Source organism: Antechinus flavipes, chromosome 3 (genome assembly GCF_016432865.1).
Source record: "Antechinus flavipes isolate AdamAnt ecotype Samford, QLD, Australia chromosome 3, AdamAnt_v2, whole genome shotgun sequence".
Lineage (NCBI taxonomy): Eukaryota > Metazoa > Chordata > Mammalia > Dasyuromorphia > Dasyuridae > Antechinus > Antechinus flavipes.
Window position 1 is genome coordinate 9,762,858 of NC_067400.1, and position 19,832 is coordinate 9,782,689.

The 19,832-nt window shown below is 44.6% G+C and overlaps 1 protein-coding gene across 2 annotated transcripts in view; it reads left to right on the top strand.

Annotated features, from left to right (window-relative positions):
• Positions 1–19,832, top strand: part of PASK (PAS domain containing serine/threonine kinase) — a 62,363-nt gene that overhangs the window by 21,263 nt on the left and 21,268 nt on the right. For both annotated transcript variants that reach the window (XM_051991706.1, XM_051991705.1), the window contains 8 exons: positions 1,204–1,424; positions 2,570–2,740; positions 4,074–4,217; positions 5,500–5,634; positions 6,429–6,680; positions 10,115–10,262; positions 12,912–13,038; positions 14,426–15,030. In XM_051991706.1, the coding sequence (XP_051847666.1) occupies positions 1,227–1,424; positions 2,570–2,740; positions 4,074–4,217; positions 5,500–5,634; positions 6,429–6,680; positions 10,115–10,262; positions 12,912–13,038; positions 14,426–15,030 (1,780 nt within the window). In that variant the 5' untranslated portion in view covers positions 1,204–1,226. The remainder of the gene's footprint in view (positions 1–1,203; positions 1,425–2,569; positions 2,741–4,073; positions 4,218–5,499; positions 5,635–6,428; positions 6,681–10,114; positions 10,263–12,911; positions 13,039–14,425; positions 15,031–19,832) is intronic.

The following is a 19,832-nucleotide window of genomic DNA, read 5'->3' on the forward strand; positions in this document are numbered from 1 at the left end:
GAGCTACCAAAAAACTTCCTGCCCCCCCAAAAAAAACAACCACAATCCTCCAGTTCAAACATAGTAGTGAAGAGAAACAGAAAAAGGTAAACATGAATAAACAATCCTAAGGGACTAATAATGATGATTTGCTTACATCATATATGGGGAGATGATACGTGTGTACCATTTTGATACTTATCATCAGAAGTCATAGAGTGAATGTAATTAGACAAAGCCTGGGATGGTCCTACCAGAGGAATTCATTAGAGAGGAAAGGGAAGAGAGAGGGAGGGGGAAATTGTGAGTGTGCAAACAAGGTGGGAATGACTGACACTTGAATCTCATTCTTGTCTAAATTGATCAAGGAATAATAGCACAGCCACAGAGCTGGGTATAGAAATGTGAGGGAGAAGGGGGGAACGAGAGGGAGGGCAGGCTAAAGGCCGCCTCGGGGTGCTGCAGTGGGTAGAGTCTTGTGCCTGGACAGGTGACCCTGGGCAAGACACTTCACCTAGTTTGCCTCATAGTTTCCTCATCATAAAATGAGCTGGAGAAGGAAATGGCCAATTGACCCCATGTCTTTGCCGAGAAACCCCAAAAGGGGTCAAGGAGTTGAACAAAAAAGGTTAAGGAAGAGATTAATCCTAAGGGAAAAAAAAAAGGATATGGAAATTTATTGTTCTTTTTGAGGTGGCAAAGAATGGGGATTTCAGAAGGTACCTGTCAATTGGGGAATGGCTAGACAAGGTATGGTATATAAATATGATGGCATATTCACATGCTGCAAGAAATTATTTCCGAGAAACCTGGGAAGATTTGTATGAACTGATGCCGAGAACAGTGAACAGAAGGAGAACAGTTTGTACAGGGGCAACTATAGTAAAGACAAACAAGTTTGAAAGAGTTAGGAACTTTGATCAGTGTGATGACCAACTAATTCCGCATAACTGATGACATGCTACCCACCTGATAGAGGTGAAGGACTTAGGGCAGAAGGAGATAAGTCTGTTTTTCTACATGGACAAAGAGGAACTTTCTTTTGCTTACCTATGGGTATTTGTAATGGGTTGTGTTTTTCTTTCATTCTCTGTTGGGGGAAAAGGCAGGGGTGGAAGGGAGAAAAAGTAGATTTTTGCTGATTGAAAAAAAAATATTAAAAAACCTCTCAGATTCTTAGCAGCTGCAGAAGCTCTCACTCTCTCCTTTTCTTTTCCTTTTCAGAAGACAAATGGAACACCTATTGCATGTCTTCACTGGTTGCCCAGAAGATTTGTACAAACCGCTTCAGCATCATGTCCCATGCACAACATCCTGAACTGTCCACTTCCATATTTAACTCCTTACTGGCTAACTTGCCTTCGGGGTCATCCAAACAGTCTCTGTCCTCATGTGTGTGTGCCCCAAATAAAGCCATATTCATAGTGGAATTGAGGACAATGAAGGTAGGATAACCTGATAACCAACCATAGAAATGCCTTTTTTTGTATTGGTACTTCAAATCAATCAGCTGGAATTGGGGTGCTTGTTAAGTAGTGTTAAGACAGAATATTTAGGTCTATCTTTGTGTTTTTTTAATTAAAAAATTATTTTTAAAGCTTTTTATTTTCAAAACATATGCATATAGTTTTCAACGTTCACCCTTGCAAAACCTTGTGTTCCAAAATTTTTTTCTCCCTCCCTTCCTCCCACCCTTCCCCTAGATGGCAAATAATCCAATATATGTTAAACGTGCAATTCTTCTATACCTATTTCCACAATTATCATGATGCACAAGAAAAATCTGATCAAAAAGGAAAAAAAAAAAAGCGAAAGAAAGCAAAATGCAAGCCAACAACAACAAAAAAAATAATGAAAATACTATGTTGTGATCTCCACTCAGTCCCCACAGTCCTCTCTCTGGGTGTAGATGGTTCTCTTCATCACAAGAAGGTCCATCTTTGTAAAGTAAATAAACCCATGTGAAGTTGATGTTAGGTGGACTCCAATTGGATTTTTCATTCCTTCTTCACCATATTGGCTGAAAGGTAAAAGATTTTTCATCAGTTCTCCAGGTTTGTGTTGATAGAAGGAATATTCACACTGATGAATTTATAGACTCTTGCCGCATTGACATACATTGTTTGTAACGCTGAAGATTCAAGGGAGAGGAAGGATCAACCATTTCCCGTTATCTGCTTAGCTATTAGCCCAATTCAGAGAAAAATAAACTTACAGTGTTTCAGTTTTCTAAATACATTTGCTTAGAAGCTAGTGGCCCTGTTGATGCGATTTTGCATTTTTAGCATTCATATTTATGATTAGAAGATTGTAGTTCACGGACTGGATAAAATAGTCTAACTCTTGTATTATCATTGGGCTTTTCTTTTGGTCTGCAGACTAGAAATGTTCAGTGGTGCATAGGGAAGGAAAGTCTTATTTCCTTGGTTAAGCACATTTCTTAGAGCTGGATGTGATGGCAAGGGGGTAGGGAAGCCAGAAGCATTCTGGGGTGCTTAGCGAGGTAACAAGTCACAGCATCGGTGTGTGTTTGACCGTTGGGGGATGCTTTGATCCACTTGTGCTTTCTCCCCCCTCTGTCCCTTCTTAGATCCTTCTTGTCAACGACCAAGCTTGTGAGCTGCTTGGCTATTGCAGTCAAGATCTGATTGGTCAGAAGTTGCCACTGTTCTTTTCTAAATCCAGCACTTCCATAGTAGAGGCATTACTTAAGGAGTCTGGTGAGACGGATGGACAAAATGTCATCGCTTATGGAACGGTGGTGAGTGGGGGCTTCGTGCCTTGGAAGCCGGGCCTGCCTTCTGTCCTTACGCATTTTGCCCAGAGTCTGCCCTGCTTTGCGTCAGCCTTCAAAATTCATAATTGTTCCCATCCTTAAAGTTGGTATTTCCATATTTATTTTTCATATCCAGAGTTTAATTAGCAGGTCTCTTTGAGAAGTGAACATTTAAGTCATGGGAGAGTGTGTTCTCCTGAGCACTCACTTTTGGTGGAAGTGTTTTTTGACCGTACACCATACTTGGACATAATTAGATTGAGGTCTGGACATTGGACGTAGAGCTCAAAACTAAAATACTGAAGCCCGATTCTCCAGATGTATCCGGCCACGTCAAAATGAATGTGAAATGAACATGAATGAATTCTAAGGTAGACATGAATTTAGAAAATATTTATGATGGTTTCTAGTTCAACTTTGTTCACATGTCACCTTATTACTGTGTCCTGGAGGCAGCTCTCAAAGGCCGCCCCGGCACAATTGGAGCTGGAAAGATACGGAGCCTCCTCCCGACAATGGTGGCCATTCGGGGATACTTTTGGTTAAGCCCAGCACCTCCAGGAATCGAAGGGGGTCCCAGGCTTCCCTGGTGGAGGATTACTGAATCTGAATTTTAGGACTGACATAGGAAGGATCTGGGGCCCAGATGGATCTGAGAGAGCCACTATGTTAGCTGTTCTTGCCCAGGAGTACACAGATAAACCCATGTCCTCTGACTCCAGCTTCCTCAGCTTCCTACTTCTGAAATGGGCAGGGTGATGGTATCTAACTCCCAGTGTTCTTGGAAGGATCAAATGAGCTAATTCTAAGATCCTTTCTAGCGTTGTCATTCTGTGACTCCGAGGCATTTTGAGTAGATCCATTCAGGATTCTTGAGAAATAGAAAAAGAAAAAGTAAACAGAATTGGGGGAATAGTCAATTTAAGAAGTAGTGTACTTTTTGCTTTTCCTGATGCATCAGGTGTAGTTGAGGAAGAAAAATCCTCCCTTAAATCCTGTTGCAATGCCTCATCAGGGCTGGAAGGCCTTCTCGGCTGGAAAGACTCTGCTTTCCCAGGGCCAGTCTTGTCCAATCCCAAGGGCTGGAGAGTGCTGCCCTCCGAGACCATCTCCCGCGTCCCTTAGGGAAGCGCTGTCCACCCCACTGAGCCGGTGGGGTCATTTCCCTTAGTCATTCAGCTTTGAAAGGTGACGGTCCTGCTGCTGGCCCCGTCACCGTGACAAAGCCGGAAAGCTTCAGGCGGCCCGGAGTAGGCTTCGGGGTGGGCTTCCGCCCGCGCCGGCTGGTGGGGAGATTCTGAGCCCGTTCCATTCCCAGGTGGACATCGTCAGCTCCAACAAGGAGAAGATTCCTGTCTCCATCTGGTTGAAGAATCTGGAGCACGACAGCTCCTCTTGCTGCTTAGTCGTGTTGCTGGAGCCCGTGGAAAGATTCACCGCTGAGATCTTTTTCCACAGAGACGTGAGTTTGGCGTTCCGTTTCCCAAGTGAAATGCCATCTGTCATTTCAGCTTCACCCTAGTTCTCCCCATTATACATTTAGGGGAATGAAGAGCCTCTGATGTGAGAGAGGCTTCTGTGGGATGGCCTAGGGCCTGGGGGGAAGCTTGGTTTAGGCCTCTTTCCTGAGGTGACTTGCGGGTCAGCCATTTAGTGTTGTCGACTGTACCCCATTTGGAGTCTCCTTGGCAGAGATACTGGAACGGTTTTCTTCTTCAGTTCATTTTACAGATGAAGAAACTGAGGCACACAGGGTGAAAGAACTTGCCCAGGATCCCTTGGCTAGCAAGTGTCTGAGTCTGGATTTGAAGTTGGGTCTCTCAGGTTTTTCTGTCACCCAGCCCAGAGACACATGTTTTCATTATTGCCACACATTCCCTGGCGTGGTAGGGGGATCCGTGGGTCTCTGTCCAGATCCTGCCCCTGACACTTATTAGCTGTGTGACTCTGGAGAAGTCATCTATCCTTTATGGGGATCCTGTGGCTCCCTCTGGTTATCTGCCAAGTGATAGATGGGGTGTAATCAGAACGGATGAAAGGGAGTTCTCACAGTGGAACTTTCTCATACTTGCTTAATCGGGTTGGCAATAGGAAAAATACACATCTAAGTAGGATCGTTTGGGAAAATGTTCTCTCATCCTCTTTGGGGAGTGAAAGTTTTTTTCAAAGAGATGAACTTCTCTGAAACGTTACCCTAGACTTACTGGCACGGCCCTATCCTCCCACCTAGGAGAGGCTGAGGCTGGGGGATCCTGAGCTGCAGCAGGCGGGTGCCCGCACTGAGCCTGGCGTGGAGCCATCGGGGAGGCCGAACTGGTCCTAACCAGGGTGCACCCGGTCGGAGCTCCCAGGCTGAGCAGCGGGGGCGGCCTGTCCTTCCAGGCCTGCCATTAAAAAAGAGAAAGGAAAAGTCCCACAGGGTACCAAGTATATCCAGACCACTCAGTGTAGTAGCTGATGGTGGTTTTTTGAGGGTTTTTTTTTTTTGAGAACTAGAGACAATTTTTCTCAAAGAAATGATGGGGAGGGATTGTTTCCATTTTGTGTTTTTCATAGGTGATTTTGAGTCGAGGGTTGTTTACAAAGAGACTTGCTTTTGAATCATCTGCACCCCTAAAGTAGAGGCAGCTTTAACTTATTTTTTTTTACCCAAATAAACTGAGGTTTGATGAACCTGAAAGATGCACAATTAACTGTGATCGTGGCGTATTTCCCACTAAGGTGACTGTGTACTTTTCCCTAAGGGTAATGTCATATCGTGTGACAGTCCTTTTGCTCAATTGTTTGGCTTCTCCTCCGTGGAAGAAGTGAGTGGGAATAAGATCCTGGACCTGATTCCTTCTCTGCAGATGCCGCCCCCGGGCCAGCGAATCACAGAGGTAAGAGCTGCCAAGGAGGCCCTTTTCCCCCGTGGCTCTGGCCGACCAGGGACAAACTCAGTGGAGGGGGCAGAGATTCCGTTTTCTGACATTTAAGCTCTGGATTCTTGATCTAGAGTTTCTGGAGTTTCTGGATATCACCCAAGGCAGGGACTTTTAACCTTGGATCCCCAAACTTGGTTTTAAAATATTTCAATGTAATTGGTTTTCTTTTTAATCCTCTATTTCTGTATTTAAAAACGTGATTATGAGAAGGGACTCACTCCCAGGCTGAGTTAGGGAAGGGCAGGGTCCCGGTCCAGATACAGAAGGGGGGCTGATCATGACCGGGAGCTTCCTGCCTGTCCTTGGGGTGTTTGAGAGTCCGTCGGGCAGTCTTCTGCCTTTTACAAAGGCGTTTGATGCACTCCTGATTTCCATTCAGAGATTTTCCTACTTAAAGCCCTATTTCCCCTGTTTTTGTGGGTGGCTGTTTATGGTATGTTTATCCATCAGGCCTTGAGGTAAGGGAAAAGGTGAATCGGAAGAGAGGCCTCTCTTGGGCTCCTGACCCTGGGATGAGGGGAGGCGGGAAATCCCTAGGAGAGGTGGAGCCCTTGGTAAGAAGGGCAGCCCAGACGGACGAGAATCAGTCAGCCCTTGAACATTTATTAAGTGCCTGCTGTATGCCAGGTGGACACAGAAAGGCCCAGATACCTTTCCGGCCGTCAGAAAGCTGGCGGTCGAGGGCCCCGTGTGCCAGCCAGAGTCGGGGCAGCCGCCTGCTCTGAACCAGCTGCCTTGACTCTGAACAGGCCCTCCGGATCCAGAGGCTGACGGGGAGAAGCAAGAATGGCAGCACCTTCCCTCTGAGCTTGAAGCTGACCATGCAGCAGCAGAGCATGCCAATGGGCAAGGGTCGGGTCTTCATCTTCTCGGCTTCCCTGTGGATCTTCACCACCATCAGCGGCCTGATCACCCTTCTCCCCGATGGAACCATCTTTGGCATAAACCACAACTTTGCTCTGATGCTGTGTGGTTATGAAAAGGTAGAATTGCAGGGAAAGGTGAGGAGCTCTTCTGCTGTTTATTCCCTCTATTCGCTCTCTTCGTGGAGAGCAGGGACTGGACGAGGACGCCCCTCCATGTACCTGACTGTGGGGGCCTCCGCCAGGGGGAGGGGGAACAAACAGCTTCCCGAGATAGCTCTTCTCGGCCACAGCCCGGACCTGCCTCCCGTCCTCCTTGGTGAGGCTCTGGGGTTGGCTTCCTCTCCCTTTTCCCTTGACGGCACTTTTAGGATCTTGGAGACAGCTGTGGCCATTCCAGCATTTATTAAGCAGCAGCTGCATTCTGGGCACAGTCCTGGGTGCTGGGGGAAGACAGCCAAAGAAGGGAGCAGCGCCTCCTCCGAAGGAGTCCCCATTCTAAAGGGGGAGATCCCCGAGGGTACACAGAATGAACCTAAGGAAACCCACTGCCAAAGAGACCCAGTGCCATTCCATACGGGGTGTTTTGAAAGGGAGGGCTGCTCTGGGAAACCGGGGGGGGGGGGAGAGGGGAGCCTTCCGGACAGGAGGACGACCCGCATCAGGGCCAGGAAGGAGATGTGCATTTGTGAGGTGCCCGCTGTATGTCAGGTGCTGGGCTAATTCGCTTTAGATAGATGATCTCAATTGGGGCGTCATGTCCAGTGAGACTGGGGAGGGAGGTTGGATCCAGGTTGTGAATGGTTTTAAAAAATCCAAAAGAACAGTTGATCCTTAGAGGAAGCTATGGGATTGATCGAATAGGGGGTGAATTTGTCAGCGTGGGTAGGACTCCCTGGGTTGGGGAGACACCCAGGTAGGAAGGACTGTGAAAGAAACTAGATGTCCCTGCTAAGCGTGCTCCAGCTTAAATAGCCTCCGTTTAAAAAAAACAAAACCAAATTATTCTGAATTTAACAGACATAAAATAAAATGAACATTTCCACATATAAAGTAGAATATAAAAAAGAAACTGTATAGGAAGCTGCTCCTTTCTCTCAATGCTTGCTTTTGTTTCTATGAAGCAATTGAGGTTAAATGATTTGTCCAAAGTCACACAGCTAGTAAGTGTCAAGTGTCCCAGGTTGGATTTGAACTCTGCTCCTCCTGATTCTAGAGCTGCAGCTCTATTCACTATAGTGCCTCCTAGTGGCATCAGTTTGCTGCTGCTTAGAAGTCTGTGCTAAATGCACATGGCACTTTCCAAGCTATCCTGTCTGTCTGTCTTGTCTGTCCAGCCTTCCTTCTCTTCTCTTCTGAGCACTAACATTTTTTTTTATTTTTATTTTGAGTTTAACAGACATCACGGCAGGCATTTCCATGCACATGGTAGGAAAAAAAAGGATTGTCTATGAAAACTGTAGATTGAGCTCTCTTTTATGGCTAGCTTATTATAATAAGCTTTACTTATATCTTTCAAAACTATTCTTTTTTGTGCATCTTCCTAGCTTTCCTTTTAATTTTGCCATTTCTAAAAATAACCCTGCTTCCTTCCTTCCTTCCTTCTTCCCTTCCTTCTTTTCTCCCTCCCTTCCTCCCCCCCTCCTTCCCTTCCATCCTTCCTCCTTTCCTCCCTCCTTTTCTCTCTCCCTCCCTCCCTCTCTCGTCCTTCCTTCCTTCCTTCCTTCCTTCCTTCCTTCCTTCCTTCCTTCCTTCCTTCCTCCCTTCCCCCCTCCTTCCCTCCTTCCGTTTCTTTTTCCCTCCCTCCCTCCCTTTCCTCCTGTCTATTTTGTTCATAACGAGGCTATTTCTTCTCTTGTCAAGTCACGGCTGACAGATTTCATCGCCATTCCCCGGAATCTTGGTTTATTATTTCATTGGTCAGTTTTCTCAAATGTTTCAGCTTGTTATTATTACATAATTTTTTTCTTGGTTTTGCTCACTTTACGCTGCATCACTTTATACAGTTTTCATATTTCTTTAAACCCCCCAGTTTGCCATTTCTCATAGTATACTAACATTTTATTGTATTCTTGGATTAGAATTTATCCAGCCACTTCTCAGTGGAAAGAAAGCTTCTTAGTTTCTAGTTCTTCACCATTGCAAAAAGAGTTTCAATAAGTGTGTTTGTACATAGAGATCCTTTTACACTTTCTTTGCTCTTTTTACTGTATTGCCCTAATAATAGTATTAGCTGGGTCCAAGTTTGCATGGTTCAGTGCCTGTTGGAGTATACTTCCAAAAACTTTTCAGAGTGACTGGACTTATTTCTAGTCTACTGATAATGCCTTGATGTACCTGCAGCCCCTTCCACCAATGAGAATTTTTCTTTTTTTCCCTCTTCTTTATATCTTTCCAGTCTGAGAGTGTGAGGTGAAGCTTCAGAGTTGCTTTAATTTGCTTTTCTCCAATTATTAATGATTTAAAACATTTTTCATACGGTTGTTACTAGTTGAAGAGACTCATTTTCTTCCGCAGAGCTTCATCTGGTATGTTCTCAAGCCTGTTAGCATCCTGATTGTCCTCTGGACACTCTTTTCACCTCAGGGCCTGGAACACAGTAGGCACTTGCTAAATACACATTAGTGGATAAATGCATTGCTTCATTGGCTTCCATAGCATGGTGCTGCCACGTGTCTCAGATCTGACTCCGGGCCCAATCTTAATGTTCTCCCTTTATCCGAAGTGCCTTTGCCTTGGCCCGTCTGCCCACGCCTTAAGCAGAGGTGTTTGTTGCAGTAGAGAGACTCCCGACTCATCATTTTATCCCCAAGGCCCAGGGAAGGGAAGGAGTTTGCTTCCCAATGATCTCATGGCATCCATGTCCCTTAGACCGTCCTGTTCGCCCTCACTCCTACTGCTCTTGCCTCGTCCTGTCCAGCAGAGGAAGTGGCTGATAGCAGAAGGACAAAATAATGGACAGTTCTGTGACAGACAGAATAAAAACCTGAACTCGTAGCCTTCTGTTGTAGTGGAGACAGACAGAACAAGTGTGACTTTTGTGAAGGTCAGATCCTATTGTTGGTGGAACATCCATAGGACCTGTTGCTCTCTGAACTGGGACAGAATTGGGAGATCGTTCACTCTGACTCACAGAACAGGAATCCCCCCATAAAAAGGAAGCTGCCTTTACCCATTGAACATGAGTGACAGCTGGGTGTGGAGGGATTGGTGGCCTGGAGGGAGTCAAAGGAAATGGAAACCTTATGCAGATCTGTTTCCTAAAATGGTTTTATTTTAATCTCTCTCTCTCTCTCTGTCTCTGTCTCTCTGTCTTTCTCTCTCTGTGTGTCTGTCTGTCTCTCTGTGTGTGTCTTTGTCTCTCTCTGTGTCTTTCTCTGTCTCTCTGTCTCTGTCTTTTTCTTTTTCTCTGTCTCTTTCTCTTTTGCTCTCCCCTTTTCCCCTCCCCTCCCCTCGTTTCTCCCTCTTTTTTTTTTTTTTTTCCTCTCCCCTTCTCTCTCTCTCTCCCTTTCTCTTTGTTGTCATTATAGACTCTGCTTGGGTTCTGAATCTTAAGCGTTGTATGTTTCTAGAACATCACATTTCTGATACCTGAATTCTTCAACTATATGGACCTGGTAGAAAGTAGCGCCGTGTCATCTATCAGTACTCTTAACTCCGTGGAAGACAGAACTGAGAAGGGGACAGAAAGCAGGAGTCGAGCAAGCAGTATTGCTAAAGGTAAAAGTGTCAGCGTTGCAAGGTTTATTTGCTGAAAGCCTGCCCCGTTAGCCATTAGGGACTAATAAGCTCACCATTGAATTAGGAAGGCGCCATAGCCGTGGGGTTTCACCAGCATCCCAGCACCTCAGCATTTGAAGACGCCTCCGAGAGTATCTAGCCCAGCTCTGAGGCAGGAGAAATCCCAGGATTTCTCCTCCAGGCTCCACTTAAATGGTTCCAGAGATTAGGGATTCAGAAATTGGTCATGGGGCCAGTTCTGATTTTTGCACCACTCTATCACTACAGAGTTTCTCCTTCCTTTGACCTCAAAGCTGCCTCTTTGCAATATCAGTGCTTTATTATGTTTGTAGGAGCCAAACCAAAAAAAAAAAATCTCACTTGTGATAAGAAAAATTTCTGCAAAGGGACAAAGTTCTCTTCCCTCTTGCTCTTTCTTTCTTTGTCTTCCCAACCTGGCCAGAAGTGGGAACACGGAGGAAGGAGATTATATCCTTTGAAAGCTCTGAAGCTTTCAGTTAAGCTTTTCCTAATGTTGTAAAATATCTCCCACTGGAAATTTAATCAAAGGGTTGATCGGGAAGACAAAATTAGTATCAGAACTGCCTCAATTACTGCCACCAGGGGGAGTTGATTTAAGTCTGAATCATCAACAATTGATTATATGCAATATTTGTGAATCAAAAGATCCTCTGGGCCTCAAGGAGATTGTATTTTGGCTGTTAATACAGACCATATCGTTCTAGAAAGTTTAAGCAGGCCAGAGTTCTCATACTGGGAGTAGATTTAGCGAGGGGTAATTTAGCTTCTGGAACCTACAGGTAGTTGTACCGACCAGAATGACCATAACCAAACCAGAGTTATTAGAACCCGAGGAATGTTATAACGACCACTGACTGTTCAAGGTATAATTGAGGTGTCAGATTGATATCCTACTTGACCTTTTGAAATTTATATCAGATCAGACTCCTCAGGGACTTAAACAGGAAGGGTAGCCAAGACAGGACGATAAATATAATACGTGCCCACTAAGCCAGGCGGGTCTCTTGCTTATTTGCCTCTAGGGTTTGGAGTCGTAGATTCATCCAGAAAGGCTTCCTGTTAAAACATGAAGAACCTCCACCAAACCTGTGCTTTTGAGACCTGAATCACGGCACCAATGCTCATCAGGATGTCAGTGTGATCCCTAGAGCTTACATTAAAATGTTAATTTACATCCAATACATTATTTAGGCACAAGAGAGAGACAGTTAGACAATATAGACCAATATTTGAAACACTTAACCTGTTTCTGTGATTTCCTGGGTAGGATTGTGACTTTACCGGGCAGTTTATCTTTCTTGCCCACAATTCTCCCTAGGTAAAACCTACTTTGTGCATGCTGGGGGGCTTAGTGGGTTAGAACAGTGGGCTGACCTAGCCTGGCCTATCTCGGTTGCCAAGAATTTTGAAAAATCGTCCTGGGGATACCTTACTGGGTACTGGTACCATTCACCAATCAACGATGCAAAGATAGGAGAGTCAACTAGAGTTCTATTCTGTTCAGAGCACAAATTTCATCATATGCCAGTCAGTCAGAGAGCCCTGAGCTTCAGCTTTAGCATCTTGAGATAGAATCTGAATACATAAGCAGCATGTGTACAGAGGGATTTCCCAGAGAGCAGAAGACAGAGATTTCTACTTTAGGAACCAGAATAGAAGGAAGACATAAGGATGCTTGCATCAGGGAGGTCAGGGAGCTGCAGTTTATATTTTAAGTTTGATTTTACCAACTTCCCAGGAAATAGGACCCACATGCTTCAATCCAACAGTGTCAGGAAGTTGGAGGCTCACCTCCGTTTGTGTGGCAGCCTTTCAGATATGGGATGATGGTGATTGTGTTTTAAGTTGTTTCTTCTTTAGGCTGAAACACGCCAGTTCTTTCTAATGGTAGTCTAGTCATTTAGGAAGTACCTACTATGTTCCAGGCATGGTACTGAGTACTGGGGATACAAATGTGAAAGATTCAGTCTTTGCCCTCAAAGATCTTACCGTCTAGTGGGGAAGACAACAGAAAAGGAAGCTGAAAAGTGGGGTGGAAGGGAAGCTGTGGTTGGCCTGAGGGAGTTTAGTCCAAAGGTGTATAGCTTGTGGGCCGCCCAGGAGCCCCTGTGAAGAATGGAGGCTTTGGGAGGTGTTCTTTAGCCTTCCCGTCAGAAGATCAGAGGGTATTGAGAAGAGCACCAAAGCTGGGTACAGCCTGGCCGGATACTGAGCTTCCTTGGGGCCTGGTGCTTAGGGTATGGTTCAGAGAGTATGGCTGGGTAGGAAATGATCTATGTTGGCTTTTTGGTTATTATTCTTTGAACACTTTGTCTTGTCCATTTCTTCCTTCAAATGTGGGCATTTAAAATGGAATCTTTTCCCTTCTTCCAAACCTCACATGTAAACACAGTTGATACTGCATTTCTTTCAGTGGAGGCTTATATTCTTTTTAAGATAATTACTAATCCTGCTCATAAATGTAACAAAAAAGAAGATTGGGATCAAGCGATCGCTTTGAGTTGCTGAAAACTAGGAAGCATTTGTTCTGTGCTGAGTTGCTGGGAAAAGAGAATGTTCCTTTTATTTTTTTCTTAGATCCTTGTATTAATATTTTACATTCTGCAGATGAACTTGAGCAAATTGTGGAGGATCAGGAATTAGCAGGATCCTCAAGACGCCCCAGTAAGAATATAAGCTTCATTGATGAGAAGACCTCATTACCTCTTATTACACCCCCTGCAAAAACACTAGGGTAAGCTACGTGAAAAATTTAACCTTGCTGCTCTGCCAAGAGCAAAAGGATCCTCCCATGGTGTGTTCTCAGGAAAAGAGTAGAATATTGGCGCTGAAAAGAACTCGGAGATCATTTGATCCAACTGCCCCCTTTTAGAGATAGAGAAGCTGTAACCCATCAATGTGATGTCAGTGGTCCGGGAGGAGCCCCAGCCAGCACGGGGCTGCTTGTCTCTGAGCCCGAGGGCCCTCTCCATGACTGTGGGAAGGAGGTTTCTTCTTAATTCCTGCAGCTGTGTGCTCCCCTTTGAGGGGGACAGACGGGGTTTCCAGTTTCTTGTTCCTTGCGAGTACCTATATCTATGTGTATAGGGGCATGTTTACAGGCACAGGTACATGTGTGTACATATATGCACACACATACATTAATAGTTTCGGGAAACTCAAAATTGTGAACAAGCTTCTACAAAATTCTGTTAGAAGAAAAAATTGATGGGAATTTTCAAATAGATTTAGCTATAGATGGAGGCATGAATAAAGAAAAGATTTACCCGGTGCCCTAAAAAGCCAATTCCTACTTGAGAACCACTTCCCATGCTCTTTAGATTGCATTGTTCCTATTCACGCTCCCCCCAGAATTAGACTTCTGACACACTGGGACATTGGTCTCCACAAGTATCCTCTAATGCTGTGGGATTTGAATTCATTTAGCATTTACTAGAGCCCTTGTGCATGTAGGGAGTCCTGAATGAGTTTTTAGGCATTGTAGATCGATGAGGTGGAAGGTGTAAGCCCTCGCCTTCTCCGTCTTGGTGACCCAGAAGGCCAACAGACGGTAGGCAGATGGAATTTGTGGAAAAGATTTAAATTTAGGCCCGTGTTTTAAAGGGAGTATTAGTGAGGGTGACAGCGTGACTCAGTGTGCTGTGGTTGCACTCATATTGTAAACCTCTCTGCCAGTTACCTACTGCAGAGCCTCTTCCCTGTGAAAGGAGAGGACCCTGCCCTCCTGAAGGCTTTGCTGTACTGTTGTTGCCAGCCCAAGCGGGAAAGATTTACAATACAGAGCAGGGGAGGGCCGGGTGCCTCTTGCGGGAACACGGCCAAGCTAAGCTCCGGGAGCCTCCCCACAGATGAAGCTGTGGAGGAGATAGGGGCTGCGTCCAGGAGGGAGCCCTCACGTGGTGATGTCATGGCTGATATCTTACTGGAATCTTGCATTTCATGCATCATTTCTTGCTTTGAGAAAGCTCCTAATAAATAAATAAATTAATATAATAAAAGAGTGAGATTTCAGCAGAGGCTCTGTTTATTAATTTCTAGCATAGCTGAGATAGTAGATAGCATAATCTTTATTTTTTTTTCTTGTTGTGACATAACTATGTCATCCTTGTTATTATCCTCAGTAAGGGTAGAGGCGCTATGAGAAAGAAACGGCCCTCGAATGCTGGAATTCCTCAGGAAGTACCTGCAGAGAAGGGAAAGGCACAGAGCCCCAAAGTCCCACCTGGCATCTTAAAAAAAGAACAAACCGACTCGTCTAAAAAAGACCCTGCAAAACAGTTGACACCACGGAGTGCAGCTACTTTGTCGGGGAAATCCAGCTCTCAACTAAAGGTCTCAGGAAAAGCTGATGGAACACGTTCTTTGCTTGCTTCTGCTTCAAGAGAAAGTGACTTCTCAGCGACCTCAATTATTAGAGAAGTCTCAGATGATGACTTAATCTCCTTTGGTTATGTTGGTAGCACTTACTTAGAGCCCCAGCTTTCACCTTCCTTCAGTGTGAAGGGGCAGAAGGATGCCTCAGAGGGCAGCCAGATAGAAACACTTGCAGAGGACACTTTTTTTACCTTTACAATTCCAAACTTTGTGGAGACCTCCGAAGAACAGCAAATGGATGTTCAAACAACCTCCACCCCGATGAAAAAGTTATCTAATGTTAACTTTCAAATGGAGATCCTGGAAGGCACTTACACTGGATACTGTAATCACAAAGATGGGGGCAACCTCCGTAAGTATATCAAAAAGGTATTTGAGAGAAGGGAGAAGTTTTTGCTTGGGTTGTATTCATTCTTCAATGTTACTGCTATAACCAGCTTTAAGTCACTTCACATTTCGGTTTGCTACCTTAGTGTAACTATAATTTGGGAATTTGTTAATTTATGATAATTTCTTTCAGTTTTTTAAATCTTTCTAGTCATTTTGGTGAAAAGAGCTCACTAATGTATATCTGATTTCTGTGTACCTTCGTAAAATGTATGATTTTAAAGTATGCTTTAAGTATAAGGTTTAAATCTACTAAGTTTATACTTTGTTGTCTCAAATGTGAGGCTCTCACTGCTCAGGGGACCTTTAATGCTTATAGAGCTGTTCGACATATTACCCCTCAACTCTTCCTTTAATATTTTATGTTTGTGAGTCTTACTAGTGGGTTTTCCTTTGATTTCCCAACAAGCTTGTGTCTTTTTTTTTTTTTTAATAACTTTTTATTGATAGAACCCATACCAGGGTAATTTTTTTACAACATTATCCCTTGCATTCACTTCTGTTCCGATTTTTCCCCTCCTTCCCTCCACCCCCTCCCCCAGATGGCAAGCAGTCTTTTACATGTTAAATAGGTTACAGTATATCCTAGATACAATATACATGTGCAGAACCGAACAGTTCTCTTGTTGCACAGGGAGAGTTGGATTCAGCAGGTAGAAATAACCGGGAAGAAAAGCAAAAATGCAAAGCTCGTGTCTTAAACTCTTAAATTCAGATCCCTTTAGTATTTTCCTCTTGTCATAATACTTTTGTATTCTTTTTCTCTCAAGAAATTTTGAGGAAACATCAAGGAAATTTCAAAAGCATATCTGAATTTTAACAAGGCATTTCCCAAGAGTGAACAAGATGGCTAAATGTAGGCTGCATTATAATGCATTTAGGTAGATTTATAGCTTATTGACTAATTATTTCTAAAGAACATTGATTTTACAACTTTCTTCTGACTTACTGAAGTTCCCTGGGCCTTGCTATTTACCTGGATGCTGTATTTTTTAATACTTACAAGCTTTTTCGACCTCTGTAAAAGCAGTACATAGAAGAATTTGTACTCAGAGTGCTGGATTTGAGAAGGGGACGTTTTGAAGAGATATTATGAAGGTAGAAATAATCAATCTCTGTTTGGATGGGTGGCGGGGTGGGATGGGAAAGAGCGGGGCATCGAGGGTAATAACTTAATTTGTGGATCTGGGGACTGGGAAGATAGTGGTACCCTCAACACTAATTGGGTAGTTAGAAAGAGGAAAGTTTTTTTGGGAGGGGAGAGATCATGAGTTCACTTTTAGATATAGTATATTTAAGCTATCTGTGGGACATGTAATTCAAGATGTCTGGTAGATAATTGGAGATGTGAACCTGGAAGTGAGCAGAAAGGTTAGTGTCGAATAGAGCTGAGAACTGTTGGCACAGAGATTCTAAGGCGATAAGAGTTGATAATTTTGCCAAATCATCCTCAAGGATAAGTTGAGAGAGCTATTTGTTTGGGTTGGGGCGGATGGTAAGTCCAAAGGGTGATTCAGCCGCAGAGAAGGCTAATAGAGTCTCGGGGGGCCTCCAAGAATAAGAAGGTGAGAGTCATGGGGTTATAAAGGACCGTAGCCAGCCTTCTTAGCCTGAGCTAAGGCATTTCAGAGGGCCCCGTGGAGGGCTTCATTAACCTTCGAGGGAGAGCATGGGGGATAGGAACAAAGCTGTCACTGGAGGATGGAGACCAGGATTTAAACTGTGACAACAAGAGGTTCACAGACTCTGCCACGGGGAGGGCAGGGGAGAGTGGCAATGTGAGGAAAGAAGGCTTGCTGCCATCATTGTCTACAAGGGTTCTGCCTTCACTGGAGTTGTCTCAGGATGTCAGGCAGTTCCGAGTGGCTGGAAAGGCTGGACTTGTTTTGTGGAGTACCTGAGGCCAACATTGGAAGGCACAGGGAAGGCAGGCCCTGTGGAATTGTCCAGGTACGGTAAGACGTGAGCCAAAGCCACGCTTTCTGGACAGTGATCGTTTTGGCAAGCTATTTTGCAACAGTTTTTCTAGTATTGGGGAGTTTCTACATTGGGCAATGACTGAGAAAATACAAAAGCCAGCTATCGTTGTCTTTCCTTCCTTCCTTCCTTCCTTCCTTCTTTCTTTCTTTCTTTCTTTCTTTCTTTCTTTCTTTCTTTCTTTCTTTCTTCTTTCTTTCTTTCTTTCTTTCTTCTTTCCTTCTTCCTTCTTCCTTCTTTCTTCTTTCCTTCTTCCTTCTTCCTTCCTTCCTCCTTCCTTCCTTCCTTCCTTCCTTCCTTCCTTCCTTCCTTCCTTCCTTCCTTCCTTCCTTCCTTCCTTCCTTCCTTCCTTCTTTCTTTCTTTCTTTCTTTCTTTCTTTCTTTCTTTCTTTCTTTCTTTCTTTCTTTCTTTCTTTCTTTCTTTCTAAATTTCTGTACAGCTAAAAACATGCAGCGTATTTCGCTAATCTAACCCTTGTGGATCTAGTAAAGACTGTTGTTCTCTGGCAGAAAAGAATCAGTAAAAAGGTGCCTAAACTTATTTTCCTTTGCTCTTTCTTTCCGTCATTTCCTCCCTTCTGTTCAAGAGAAACCATTTAAAAAGAAAAGTTTTTGTGTGTATACATACATATTACACACACACACACAGACACACACACACATTATTCTGAACTTGGCCATCACTAAGTAAATGAGCACTTTCCCACCCACTTTAGAATAGAAAGCCTATTTATTGTACATGAGACTATGGATCTCTATCATATAGAGTTTGCTTCAGAGCTTCCTCCTCTGTTCATCATGGGAGACTCTCATCCAGTGCCGGGGATGCTTGGAACCCCTCTGAATTCCCCCCTCACTGGATGTCTCTTCTTCCTTCTCTCTCTTCTCCCTGCCCTACCAACTCCTTTAATGCCTTTAATCCCTTGGCTTTGGTCCCTCTTGTCTGTTATCCTCTCTTGCCCTCTTTCCCCACGATGGGGTTTTTCTTCTCTGGGACTTGCTTCTTGCCCATCCGTTCCCCTCCCCATAGTCATTTTCCCTTTCCTCACAGTTCAGGGATTATTCTGCTCATACCAAAGTGTCAAGCTTCTCTGGCCCTGATCCGACCAGAGCCTGCCTACCCACCTCCTTGCAGCCCTCCAGTTATGAACTCCCATCCACGCCGAACAGACTTTCAAGAAGCTGCTGAGTGCTTCTGGATCTGTGGGAGGTCCAGAGCTGATTCTTCTTGGGATGAACTCTCTGTGGAATCAAGCTTGCCTTTGTCCTCTCCTACCTGAGCAGGGAAGATGAGAAGTGCTAGCCTTTTAGGCCCCATTCTTCCCCCTACAGCACCCCAATGTTGGAAGCTGTAACACCTGCTGCTGCTTTAGAGGTGCTCTCCCAACGGGGGTCCTGGCAGGCCTGTTGATGAGTGGTCTCTGCCTGGAGGGACAGCTTGAGGTCCCGGGAGCAGACAAGCTAGACTTAGGTGAGTCCCAAAAGACATATGGTGGGGCAGTAGATAGAGCACCAGGAGGACCTGACTGGGCTCAGACACTTAAGACTCCTACCTGTGTGACCCTGGGCAAGTTACTTAACCCCAATTGCCTTAGAAAAAAAAAAAAAAAAAAAAAAGAACCAAAGGACAAATGGCCTTTTGCTTCTCATAGATGAAGTTCTTCAGAGGGGTGCTCATGGGATAGTAGAGTGGGAGCCTTCACCACGTTTCCTTTTGTTGGTTATTCCATCTTTTGAAGTATTAAATTGTCATAAATTTAAAAAAAATATTGTGTGTTGTGACACAGCAGAAATTTTCCAAGGGGGAAAACGCCTGGAAATCCTCCCTGCAAAGTTTATTCTCTGCAAAGTAGCTTCTATATGGGTTTTTAAAATTCTTGTATAATTTTCCAGTTGGAGTCAGTGATGCTGAGCACACAGTTCCCCCAGCAGCCGCCAAATGCTCTTGAGGGTTAACAGAAAGGCTTGACTGTCAGGCCTCGGAGCCCTGCCTTTGTCCTCAGCGGTGGAGAAGAGTTTGTGCCTGAGGCGTCACCCCGGGCTGCTGTGAAGAACCAGGTGCCATTGGGAAAGATGCAGCAAAATATTTAAAAGGGTAGCAGAAGCGAGGTAATGGGCCCCTGGGCTTTCCAGCCAGCCTGCCCTCTCATCTGTTTCTGCTTGAAGTTTCCCTTGCTCCTGATTGATGCTCTCGCCTCCTTTTGGTCTGCTCATCATCTCATTCACTTCCATTGGATGTCTTTGAATGCTTGATGTTCGTAATTCCTTATAGAGTAGTAGCGTTTCCTCATTTCCTGTACCACAATTTGTCCAGTCTTTCCCGCTTTGGGCACGTCTCTTGTTATAGAATATTGCTTTGAGCATGTTTAAACAGAAGCTACTTTCTTTTCATGCATAACTTTGCTGGGATCTAATGGCAGAAATGGAACCCTCTAGGTTGGAGGCTTTAAAACCGTAGTACCCTTTTATTTCCTAATCCCCCAGGGAGAGAGGGATGACTGGCTCTCCCTTTTTTGCCTAAGTAGAAAAGTAGCCACCCTTCCTAGACCAGCACTGATTGGTATGGAAGCTTCTAGCTCTGTTTCCTAACTGTATGTGGCCCCTTCCTAAACAGCTTGGCCTCCCTCCGCTCCCAGGTGCTCCCCTTAGGGCAGATTTAGCCCTTCTGCGGCTCCTCTGGTTCCAGCTATGGAGGTCTGCTCCCACACTTGGCCCCCAGCACCAGCTGGGTCTCCCCACAATGAGCTGTCTGATCTCACCCTGTCTTTGCTAGAATGATAATTGTGAAAT